Source organism: Prionailurus bengalensis, chromosome C2, assembly GCF_016509475.1.
Source record: "Prionailurus bengalensis isolate Pbe53 chromosome C2, Fcat_Pben_1.1_paternal_pri, whole genome shotgun sequence".
NCBI lineage: Eukaryota > Metazoa > Chordata > Mammalia > Carnivora > Felidae > Prionailurus > Prionailurus bengalensis.
The window spans coordinates 112,617,456-112,630,681 of record NC_057350.1 but is presented as its reverse complement, the minus strand read 5'-3'; the positions used below and the strand labels follow the sequence as shown (position 1 = coordinate 112,630,681).

The 13,226-nt window shown below is 34.6% G+C and overlaps 1 protein-coding gene across 27 annotated transcripts in view; it reads left to right on the top strand.

Annotated features, from left to right (window-relative positions):
- The window catches only part of MBNL1 (muscleblind like splicing regulator 1), a 205,081-nt gene extending 192,287 nt beyond the window's left edge, over positions 1-12,794 (top strand). For 13 of the 27 annotated variants that reach the window (XM_043595087.1, XM_043595105.1, XM_043595101.1 and 10 more), the window contains 4 exons: positions 2,770-2,805; positions 3,496-3,590; positions 6,550-6,624; positions 9,372-12,794. In XM_043595087.1, coding sequence (XP_043451022.1) covers positions 2,770-2,805; positions 3,496-3,590; positions 6,550-6,606 — 188 coding nt within the window. In that variant the 3' untranslated portion in view covers positions 6,607-6,624; positions 9,372-12,794. Of the gene's footprint in view, positions 1-2,769; positions 2,806-3,495; positions 3,591-5,410; positions 5,475-6,549; positions 6,625-9,371 lie in introns of those variants that run through there. The other 14 variants (XM_043595102.1, XM_043595098.1, XM_043595091.1 and 11 more) reach the window with 5 other exon arrangements.
- Positions 12,795-13,226: the final 432 nt, after the last annotated feature.

Sequence of the window (13,226 nt, the reverse complement as noted above, 5' to 3'; positions counted from 1 at the left end):
AAATTCCCAGCTTGTCACTTTTATTATAATTAATGAAATTAATGCAGTTTACTTTCATCTTAGCATAGGATTATAAATCAGGCTTGGAAGTTTAAATCCAGATCCACCACAAGTTATAATCTCTGTATCCCTTTTATTTTTCACCTATAAAATGTAGATAATGTGATTATTTCATAAGGTTACATTTAAATGAGTTTTAAACATAGTTTCCTAAAACATTCTCTTAAAGCACTATCATAGGCAGGTCTAAGCGTTTAGGATAAAGCCTGGAATGTAGTAGGCACTAGGTTTTATTTGTCATTTCTTAAATTCAGTAGTGCAATGGAATAGAATTCAAAACATATAGAAATAAACTGAAGCTGTTGCTGTTTCAGATACCAATTTCGAAAATAATTTCAATTGATTGTGAACTTTTAGTCCCAAATGATACAAGTTTTAGAAGATCTTAAATCAGCTTAATACTGCTAATCAGTAGGCTTGAATTACCACATCCAAGTTCAGACCTCCAACCAAATATCCTTTATCACTTTCTCTCTCTTCTACTTCTTGCCCTTCTCCTTGAAGTAGTTTTAACTGTGCATACAACGCATTTGCAAATTACCTTCCTACTTGTTTTTCCTGCATCTTCAAATAGGAACGCATTCCTCAGAAACACTTCATTCTGCTATGCAAATATCTTCATAGGGGAAATTTGAAATTGACAAATGCATTCACTGAAACATTTCCTTGTGTTGAAAATTAAGGAAAAAAATTTCAATTGGCTATTTGTGCATCATTATTAGTAAATCAACCCATTGTAGTAAAGATGGATATTATGGTCATTTCAAAGTGATTTTTGGTCTCGGTAAGTGGGTCCTACAGCATAATGTCTTTGTTTTTGTGAATTATTGCACCTGGCTAGTATTTTCATTGCTGCCTTATGTTTATTTGCTGCAAATCCCTCTGAAAACTGTGTGCACTGGTTATAATGGTAATGAGGAAGATAATTCAAACTAAAATTCCAATCATAGAAGCTTTAGGCTTTTAGACAGATAGGATGGTTAATTCATTTTCCGCATGTGCAGGCTAAATTATGTATGGGATGAAATATAATAGGCAAATTACAGCACAATAATGAATGGTAAATTGAAAACCTACTACCCATACAGTATTTAAACCGGCTTTCCTATTCCTTGAATACCACATTATTGCTTTTCCTTCATCTTTTCATCCTCTCTTTCCCAGTCAGTCCTCTTGCCCCACCTTGAGAGGATAACGATTTCACAGGATCTAGACCCAGGATTAAATTTCGCTTGCTCTACTGTCTCACATTAACGTCTTTGTTATTAGTGGTCTGTTTTTGTTCTTCTCTTTCCCAAGTCTGACTCTGTAGTAGTTGCAAATGATAGAGATCTTCAAGCATCTTAACAAATGACTGTCAGGGTAATATTATGCCACCTGGGCGGATGCCTCCCTAGCTCCATTACCAAGTTTAATCACTGATCATTGTGCCCACAGTCTAATTGTGATAACAGACTAATTGCAGCTGTTCCAGGGACGCCAGTTCAGTAATCCTTGTTTCTCAATGGCAGCTTTGTTTTGTAGGGCCATCTCTGACAAGACTCAATTGGCAGATATTTGTCTAACAAATGTTCATCCCAGATGCTGCTAGTGTTTAAATAGGATGTGCCAAGATTTAGATAGAAATATAAAATCATTTGATATTTTAAAACCTAGAAATCTAAAATAATCTCATAGAAAGAACAGTAGTTCTTTATGTGGGAAAGTGCCCTGTACTCGGTAAAAAGAAAAAAACATAAAATTGTATGTTGCAATGTTTATATGTAAAAGAGAACAGGTACTACATACATAATATTTTAGCATCATGGTTGAACATTGAAAACATCAATGCCAACGCCCCATGTGTAATATATACATACATATATATATATAATTAACTTTTTTTTTCTATGTGAAATATTTGAGAACTTTGCTATTCCAAGAAGTCCTGAAGGTCTAAACCAGCAGTGAAAACCAGTCTGTTTCCCCAGATCCCTGTTAATTAAACCAATTCAGGACTTAAAAGTATATCCTCTCTAAATGTTTGCCTACATTTAAATTCCAAACAAAGGCCATGCAGAAGTTTCACTTTCTCTTTATGCATAATTTATTTTTTGGTATCCTTCCAAATAAAATTCCTGTATGGATGGATGATCACAACCCCTTCCATGTCTGTGTGGTTGCTGCTACAGTGAACAGAGAAATAAAAACCAAGGGAATGAAAATGAATGTTTTGGTTTTATTACATTGTTAAGCCAGTTTTGTGCATTGGATTACCTACCATTTTAATAATAAGTAACTTCTCTAATTATTTAACATGGGCTCAATATAAGGAAAATGTTAATACATTCATATGTTAAAGTCAGAAATAGCAAAGCCGCCAGATGGCTAGTAACCAGATTAAAACAAAACAAATTACAATATTATTTTTAAAAGAATTAGGCGAGTTTAAACTTTTCCCAAAATACTTTTACTTATAGGCAGCAATCAGGAGAAACAAAGTATACCAGCACACAGTTAAACTGGCTTTTATTCTTCACTTGAGACTAGTTCTAATTGATCACTGTGCTATTGTATGATTTGATTGTGCTGACAGTTACATGCCACTGTTCCCATAATAACAATTTTTCTTCTTTGTTCAAATGAATTTCCTAATTACACGTGTGATGGGATGTTTTAATTCTTTTCCCTTTTCAAATCCACCTTCCTGTTGCAATGCATGATGGGCAGGCTCAATATTGTGCATGACACCCGCTACAAGTGTTGGTAGGTGCCAGCTTTGTTTCTTGATTATCTTAAACCTATGGTGCACCTCACAGCCCCTCAAAATCCACTGCTAAGTTTAACTTGTATCTATTGGGCAAGTCCATTTCCCTTTTACTAACACCTGTCAATTAAATGCCATTTTCTATTTAATTGACATGGACTCACATAAATGTTTTCTTTACACACAAGTTTCCTTTAGTCACCTTTGGTGGATTTTGATTGGACTATGAGTTCTGGTGTGTAAAAAAAAAAAACTATATCATAAAAGTAATATATTGTATATTTTTATAATAATAAATAAGAAAAAAATACTTTCATTCAAACAGATAACTGTATATATGAAGTAAATACCTGTATTTTGACTTAGATTTTGAATGTCTGACTGTGAACACTATATAAAATTCTTGTTTTTGACGTAGCAAATTAAGCCTGTTTGTGTCAATTTTCTTGATTTGATGGTAACAAGCTTTTTTTCCCCTTTTTTTTCTCTTTCATCTCCCTTCCCCTTCTCTCCTTGGAATGTTGTCCTGCTTTGCGCTGTGATTGCATGTCACTCGCTGGTGATGATGTCCCGTCACATGGCTTATTGCTGTGATAAATACCATGCCCAATTATCTCCTCCATGTTGCCATGGTTTCCATATTGCTACACTCTTCTGTATGTTTGCTTATATGATTTTCCCTCCGAAAGTTCCCATGGTGCACGGTGCTACGCCAGCCACTGTGTCCGCAGCAACAACATCTGCCACAAGTGTTCCCTTCGCTGCAACAGCCACAGCCAACCAGGTTTGCTAATTTACAGCTTTGTTTCTTAAAAACCAACTCTAATAGGGCTCAATCCAACAGCCCTTACGCACGTGGCTTTCCCATTGAGGTCAGTGGGAATCGTGTGTACGTGAGGGCTGTAGAGGGTGCTTTAATAGCATGGGGTTTCAAAGATACCTCTTGTTGGCCTACACATTCTCTCTATGATGAGCAGCAGAATGCTTTTATGCCATTTATAAGTGCTCCAAAGTTGTCGCGGCTCCATTTCTAAAGCTACTAAAATGATATTTACACAAGCAATTCTCCTTTGGTCTCAATCATTCAGGTGTTTTGACCAATCAAAACTGCAGGCGATTTTAAGGTTTTTATGATAAACATTTGGTATGTACAATTTCTTAGTTCTTTCCTAAATTCTTAATAAAAAGTGAGATGTTTAAATATGTTATAGATGCCACAAATGACCACTCTTGTAAATAGAGTTTTTATAAATTCATTATAGTTTTGTTTGATAAGCAGATTGTATATTAAAAATAAATTGGTGTCCAAGGTTTGATTCTCACTGCTTTAAATGAAAAGCAAACACAGAAACAAAAACCTAAGTGCTCATATTTCTATAGTTACCCAGCATAGATTTTAGAGAGTTATGAAGGGAAAAAAGACATCAAATACGGTAAATTGAGTCATTCTGGGTTCCATAGAAATTTGTGGAGTAACAATTTCACAGATTACTCTTAAGTAAATGGGATCTGTTTCAGAAATTTGAATTTTATGATCTGCAAGAATGACTATTTAAAAGAAAATGATTATTAAAATATTTAAAATTTAAAAATCGACATTGATTCAGCCAACATTCTCTGATCCTATTTTTAATTATATTCTGGAAAATAATGGTTGAATCAAAGTCAAATTTATGTAAAGTGGGTTTTGGCCTTAATGGATAAGTATGTTTGTTATGAAAGCAAAGTTCAGTAAGGTTAATAGCATGTGAAAACATTTGGAGCCAAATCAAAGTTCAGATAACCCACAGACTAAGGTTAAATGTAGCTCAAATGACGTGAAAGAATCACTATGAGATGAGAATCAGCGTATTGCCCCTTGGGAAGAGAAGGCCAGTTAAGCGCCATCTGACTTTGTAGATATTGCTGTGAGAAGTAACCACCCTTGTCTCCACAGTACATCATGTACTGTTGAAGAACTGCAAGCTATTAGTGTAGCCATTAAAAATTTTCATAAGCAGCATGCCAAAATGGATGTATTTTAAAGTTTCAGACAAGCTTTAAACATTTCTTGGCAAAGAACCATTAGTTTTTCTGAAGCTTGTCAAAATAGCCCCAGATTTATGCTAACACATCAGACTCATTTACAAGAATACTAGATTGTGCATATGTGGCATGTTAGTAAGTAATCTATGGCAGAAATTTCTTAATGGATTCACCGTAATCCATTTATGAGGCAAATCAATGATGCTGAGCTCTCTGTGTACCATGTATGACGACAGAATTGCTGGTGTAAGCAGAACTATAGCAAAGCAAATTCCAACATGCCCTGGGCCACCTGGGTTGTAGGGGACACTTTACTTTTTGCATTGTGCTGTGACCATTTCATGCATAATCTTGGGTCTTCATACTGTTTTACAACCAAAAGAAAGAAAAGGGAAATGGATATATATATACACACATATATTATATCTACATATACATACATATGTATATGCCTACAGTATATTAGCAATGCTGGAAATAGCTGATGCCACAAAATGCAGCCTGCATGCATGCAGAAGTTTATAGCTGGCCCTTCATCTGCATCGATTGGTGTTGAAGGTCCTTGGTATGTTTCGACAGCCCCATCCTTGATGCTTCTACACTGTTGGGTGCAACATCCTGTCCTGCAGCAGCAGGAAAAATGGTATGAGAAGCTTCATTATGCTTGGAGCACATTTTCGTGCCATTTGCCAATGCTGTAAAATTGTGTAAAGATGTCAGCTGAGAAATGGAAATAAAATAGAGACATATTCATTTACACTCCAGACTGTGGATTGTAATATGTTGCATTAGTCTAGGACATCTAAATTGAAAGAACAACAAAATGCCTTCATGTATGTGATTTCACTCTTCTCCCATCAACCTTGCTGAGGTGGGACTAGTGCCATTTTATAGATGAAGAAACTTAGCCATGGAGTAATTAAGTGCTTGGCTCAAATTTACACCACCAGGAAATGGATGCACTAGCGTGAGAACCTGTGCTTGCAGTCCTTGGACTGGCTCAGTCTACCGCACTGCCTCTCCCAGGTTAGCAGCAAAAATTCTGGCATGGAGGAGAGTCAGGCTACAAATTGGAAGTTCGTAGCTTTGGGGACCATTGAAATAAGTCACCTCTATATTGATTTCTTATTGTATTGTCTCTCAAGTTTTTTAAAGCTCTTGCCCATTTATAATACAGTCAAATGTGCAATCAGGATTCAGGACTCTGTTCCGAAATAAACTTAAGCTCTTATCTGGTTCTTTTGAAATACTGTCTTCAAATTCTTAACTGGTACGTTTAACTTGGGGGAAAAAAAAAGTTAGAAACCATAAGTTGAACGAAAATGTTAGAAATTGGTTGCACAAAAATAGGCATTTTCTACTTTGATTTATGGGTTAGTAAATAACTGAAACCACAGGTGTGTGTGTGTGTAGGCCAACAAAAAGGGCTTCTTTCAATTACTGCTGTGCATGAATTTTGGATAGTTTTACTTCTCTTACTTCCTAAAAACTGATAACATTTATAGACTAGTATTTAACACAAAGATTTTTAAAAATGAGTTGCTCCTTTGACATTAAGTTTACATTAACTTACTGTTATGTTGGCCAGATAAGGACTGTCACCTCACAGCTGAATTTCACTTTTCTTAAAAAAAAAAAATTAATATTAAAATGTTTTCATCTCTTGGTTGTTGGCTTGCTTGCATGGATCATTCATTAAATAATTTTTTATTTGCTAGATACCCATAATATCTGCCGAACATCTGACTAGCCACAAGTATGTTACCCAGATGTAGAATTTTCATCACTAAACAGTAAGTTCCTTCTGTAATATATAGTGTGTACTTGTAGTGTTTTTTTGAGCTACCATTTGTATGATGTACTTCAGGAAGTTTTGCAGAATTTCAGAGAAAATATTTATATGTTTTCTTTTATTTTTATTATTTTTAAATTGAACGTCATCAAATATTTATTGAACAGCTGCCTTGTGACTGGCACAGTTCTAGAAGTAGAATGTACAAGCAAATTAAAGCTTAGACGAATGAGTACATTTATAACCGAGAGTATGCTTCAGTGCTGAAGGTTTTGAGAGGAGGTAAGAAAGGTCTCCCGTTTTTATCTTAGGTGGGTTGTAAGGAATATTATTATAAAAATTTATAGTATATGTTAATGTCACTTACGTGTATGTAATTCTTAAGGAAAATAAGTTTTGTTTTTGTTTCATATTAGAAATAAACACAAACGTGAAGAAAAAATATGACTTAAAACTAGTATAGATCAGGGGTTGGCAGACTTTCCTGAAAAGACCAGACAGTAAATATTTGTGGTTGCATGGGCTATATACGGCTTCTATTGTCACTCATTTCTGTTGTAGCTACTCAGCTCTGTCACTCTAGCATGAGAGCACCTGGAGACAATATGTAAATGAAATGGTGTGACTGTATCTCAGTAAAACTCTATTTACACAATTAGGTGGCAGGTCTGATTGGCTCACGGCTAGTAGTTTGCTGAGCTCCAGTGTAGGTCATCATTTGTGTTATTTTTTAATGTTTTGCTAAATCCTATATGTGAGAACACGTACCCACTTCACCTCATGATTCACCACACACAGGGTTATTCAGATATAAAGAGTCGGGCTTTAAATCAATGTATACACACACTCACATACATACATATGCATACATCCACATTTCCAACTTTAGGTACTTCAAAGTAGTCAACCTTAGAAGATTGTATAATTCTGAAAATGTCATTGTTGAAAAATAATTTGAAAGTCTTGTGATTTTCCTTTAAGCACCTTGACTTAGACACTTGGGAAAGGTGGCCATTTTTCATCCTCAGAGGCTATGCTTTATTCAGTATGTACACATTCAAGCTATCATATATGCTCAGGATATTTGTTTCATGTTTATAGTTTTATATTTAAAACGAGCCTCTGTATTTGAAACTGAATCTCGTAAATAAGATGGGTGATCCTTCTTGCTGCTTCCTTTCAATAACACATTTACAAATGATTTTTTGGTGCTATGTGTTACCGTGTGTTACCGTGCCAATGAGATAAAGATGAACAGACAAGAGATAAAGATGTTAATTTCAGCGCACTCTAATAAAATGAGAGGTTTGAACAAATTTCTCTTGGAGCAAAGATGAAGGAACAACTTTTTCCAACAGAGTCAGAAAATAGTGACTTGGGGCAGTGAGGGCTGCGCTCAAGAGAAGGGAGGAGTAAGGGCCTTTCAGAAGGGACTGTGAGTGTGTCAAGTGAGGAGACGGTGGCAGAGAACCAGTTCTGAGACCCTTGCGATAATAATCTATAGCAAGAGCTGGACAAAGGCTGAGCCCATGCAGGACAAGAGGATAGACAAAATTTGAGAGCAGTCCAGGAAGTAGTACCAAAGACATGCTACAATCACGGATTAAATTCTTGAAAGTGATTTTTTTCTATTTCATAAGCTTTCTCAATAATCTGGCAATAAATTCTCCTGAACAGGAGTCACATTTTTAAATAAGCACATTCCTTTTAATATGTAGGTTTGGATGAAAAGTTCTCCTTTTGACAGATTCTAAAACCCTGCTTCAAGCTTTTGTAGTCAATTGGGTATGTTTGGTGTGTATATAACTATGTTCTATTTCTGAGCGATAATCCAGGTTGAAAACAAATGATACCAAACGGCTGTAAGTTCATCAATTAGCAAACCAGTGGACTTATGTGTATTGCATCTTAGGCTCTTAATGTTCTGTTTAACAACTGATTGCCCATTTTCATGCGTAGTTGCAGTAATTAAACTGCTTTTTGAGTGGAGCAAAATGGTGACTTCTTTCATGCTCAAGGTTGTACTGTAAAGCATACGTTTAATATGTAAAGATTCTCTGATGAGAACAAAGTTCATGTAAAAACTGAAACTGTTAATTCACGAGTACATTATAATATCTGTTCCACCTTAATTTGTCAGGAGCATATAAGGGATTTTTCTTTCCCTTGGCTTTAGGGGGAAAAAAAACCCCAAACTTTAAATTAACCAAAAACAGTTATTTACAGTATAAATTTTTTCCAAACATATGCTATGCTAATCAAGCACCCATATATGGTGAGTCATGTTTAATAGGACTTACTGTTGCGTGGATTTTAATTTTGTGGGGCCAAACCAGTATTCTTGCAACCTGTTAAACTACAGGAGAGAGGAACTAAAGTGAGCTTAAATTCTGCCCCACAATGATAGTGCTAAAAAAGAGCTCTACTATATTATGCCCCTTGATTCTGCAAACATATTTTATACTTTTAGCTGAGTATGGGGTAATATTTGAGCAGAGCCCATAATTTTATTAGGCTGTGCATGTCATTTTATTCTCATAGAGTTGTAAATTTAGGTCCACTTGTACTTGGGGAGTGGTTTTTGTTTCTATATGAAGATGTAACAACATACATGTATTTTACTCTTTAAACCAAGCAATACGGTTTTCAGATGAAGTAGTTACTGGAAATTGCCTTGTTTTAACCAACATCTTCTCTTTTTAGACTTTCTCTCTGTTTTAACCAAGATTGTCTCTTTTTCCCTTGTAGATCATACTAAAGAGGAAAGGACAGTGTGCTTGGTTAGCGTAAAGGACGAGGTCATTAGCCATATTGTAAATACCGTCAAGCAACACACACAAAAACCCCTCAGCCACAAGACATCCACATATTGCATGTTAACCAGAAGAAGAGACAACATGGAAATCCACTGCACACTGTTGCCTATACACTTTGTACATTTAATTGATATTTGTGCTGAGGTGATATTCCTGTCTGAAAGAAGAACAACATTGTCTTTCTTTTCTAGCACAGAGTTCTGCATTAAAAGATGCATACCTAATTAGTTTCCTATATATTCATGCCATCTTGAAAAGACAGACTATGGTGTAACCATGATTCTATTATGTATTGGTACGTCTGTAGACCAAGGTATAATTTTTTAAAAATAAGTTTATTTCTTTCAAGGTTTACAAATAACAAAGGTGCACCTTGTATTTAAAATCGCCATTATAGACGAGAGCGTGCATGCACAGTCATTTTTGTTTAAGAGTAATATTTTTAATGTAATAGATTTTAAGATGTGGTGAGGGAGGGATCTGACAGAGATGAATGTGCCAAGCAAAACCACAACTGTGTATCTTTTAAAGCACATCATGGCTTTAAGTACCATGTTGTTAAGGATTCTCATGAAGTGCCATAGACTGTACATCAAATTAGAGTATTATTTCTTCAGTGTTATTGTTTTCAGAGCCACATTTTGTTGCTTATTTGCTAGTACTAATCAGTCAAAGGGCACCATTCTTTTTTCCTTTTTTTTTTTTTTTTTTTTTGGAAACCAAAGCTGTCTCAGAAATGGCCAATTTAACTCTACAGTAACAATAGACAGCACAACACAAACTCTCTCAATACCGATAAACTCACACATACTGGAGATATATATAATAGATATATATATAAAATTATTTTAATGCATTGTAGTGTAATATTTATGCATACTATACTGTGTAACATGTTATTCAAAAGGGATATGCCATTTCTGAGACACGATAACAAAAAAAAATGTTTGAGGAAATTATTTTGCTTCTATTTATAGCTCTGTCAAAAGTCAAACGACTATAAATGCTTTGCAAAAATGGTTTCACATTTGCTTAAATGCTTCACCACAGTCACGTTTAAAATAGTGACTCTAAACAAAGAAGAAAGCAGCACTGTCATCAGATGCATGATAAACCAAAATATGAAAATGGGAAATGTTTAATTAACCTAGTAATTGGGTGGGTTAAGTACATGGGTGAATTTTATATGTGATTTGTTTTGTTTTGTTTTGTTCAGATTAACTGCTTATAGCCTTAGAAAGCCTTTTACAAAATTAAAAAAAAATAGATGTGCATTCAGTTTTTAAGAATGGATTCATCCAAAGGAATTCCTTTTTTGTGGTTTGGATGTTGCAGCTAGTAAAGGATATTTTTGCTCTGATTGGCAGTTCTAAAAATTGCTGACGTCGGGGCCAGGTCACTGGTAGTTATAGTGTGGAATGGGAGAAGCGAAAGTTCAGTTATAGAACTTTCCATACTTCCAAGTTTACTGCAAGTTTTTATGCTTGAGAGAGATGCTTTCTAATATAAGACTGATGTGTTGATTTTACTGATTGTACTGTACATCTATTAAAGCCTTAGATTATTACATTACGGGTTGGAACCCATACCAATGTAATTTCAATCATGTTAAGAGAGTAATGGTGACTTCACATGTTATTGTAGTTAGTTACATTATAGAATATTACTTATTTTTCTTGTTAAAATGTAGTTTTTCATTTCCTACATTTATTAGATTTCATTTTCTATTAACAATTGAATACCATTTCAGTTTATAGACTCTTGTTTTATTAGATTTTACCGATGAATTTTTCAAAATACAAAAAAAAAATTAAAGTAGTTTTTCCTTCATAACATACTCAGTTTTGAATTACATGTAGTGTCATACGAATATTCGTATTATTGTTAACTAAATGATTTATATTTTACTGATTTAATATTAAAGTGTAAGAATGTCAGTCATTGTTAGTTCTTGTCTAGTTTTCATTAAAAGAACAAAGATCTTTTATATGGATATCTTATAAATATATAATCATTGCTAAGTAAGAAGTTAAGTTGTTGCTATCGCAACAATCCTGGCAGACAATTGAGTAATATTTTGATGATTTATTTTGTTTGTAATTAGTTATTATAAGAAGATCTAGATCCTAGATATTAGAATAAAATTTATTTTCTACTGTATCCATTTCAAATGTTAAAGTATTGTTTAATATTTTTGAAATCCCTGAATATCAGGCCTTGTTATAAATAAGCTGCATAATCAATAAATAGAACAAGGGACTTTTTTGTTGATAATCCAAATACTCAAAGTTTACGTAATGAGAATTATAGCGTGTGTGCAAACTCTTGAGGGTTGATTATGCTGCAATTTAGCATGTTGGAACGTCTAGAGAGAAGGTTGACTTTTTGCACTTCTGTATATAGTCAAAAGAGAGAAACCTGTATAATAGTAAGATCTTATTTTGAATAAAAACGTCTATAATTACAAGGAGTTTTGTTAAGGCTAATAAAATGACAGACTGAGCAAAATTGCTTGCAAAAGTGGCACAGAGTTAGCACTCCATACCCCTTCAAACATGTTGCTTTGCTTTATTGTGGACAGCTTGTAGTTTGCCAGGATTTTTTCAGCTGGAAAGATATGCCATCCTTCCGAGATCTCATGACTGACAAAAACTCCATTGGGCCAAATCTGCCTGAAGATCATTACCAAAAATAGCAGGTACTTCAACCATTAAGGTGAAATCATGGATCAAATATTCCTTACATTTTTCAAAACTACTGCATGTTTAAAACTTCAACGAAAAAAAAAAAGAGAGAAAGAACTATACTAAGGACATATATTATACAAATCAGTTTCTGCCAATTTCAGTGGTTTATTGTTCACAAAAAAAAAATCTTCAAAACAAGTATTGACTCTCACAAAATTTAAACCGTAAACAGGCAAACCAAACAGCACACCGTAGCTATAGTTGTTATGTGATTGTTTTTTAATTGCCGTAGGATCCTGTTCTTTCAGCAGGTGAAAAAACAAAACGCAGTTCAGATTTCATGGTTTTAATTTTCAACTCAGAAGCACTCAAAAAAGCAAATGTGATCATGGGCACTTGTTTAATGAATTCGTGTATCCAGCCTTCACTCCCGCTGGCTGCACTTATCAGCAACCCTACCGCTTTCATCTGCTGAAAGGACAGATGTGCTTGGTTTTACTATTATGTAATCACAACTTACTTTCTGCTTGTAGTTGCTTAAAATTATGTATTTTGTCTTGGGCTGCAATTTGTTTTATGCTTATTTTATTATTACTGCAGTAGTTGACTTTGCTGTATGGAAAAATAAAGTGAAATTGCCCTAATAAAACTTCTCTTTCTTAAGTATATTTGTGTATCTGAGACTGAAGAGTAAATTATTTGTGCGCGTTTTGAGTATTCATGCCTGTCTGTCTTAAGGAACGTACTGATATGAAAATTCATTATCTGGTTTTAACTGATGGCAAGGAAGGCACTCACTATTCTTTTCACTAACTGTCCTTTGATACCAAGCTTGAGAATCTCAATTGTGATGCATCACCCTGTATTTTCTGAAACGTCTTGCCCTCTCTTACCTTGACACTTCGAGTGCTTGCTGTTGGATACTATTTTGAGTATAGAGGAGGAAAACCATAAGGGAGGAAAAAAAAATCTCTTATCAGTTCTAGAGCGCTGTCTATTAAAGAAATTCTCTTTGGCTTCTTCGGGAGGCTAGGGCTGGAAATCAGGCATTCTAAGTGAATATTTCAGTAATGAAATAATGATGGCATTTGATTCAGCGG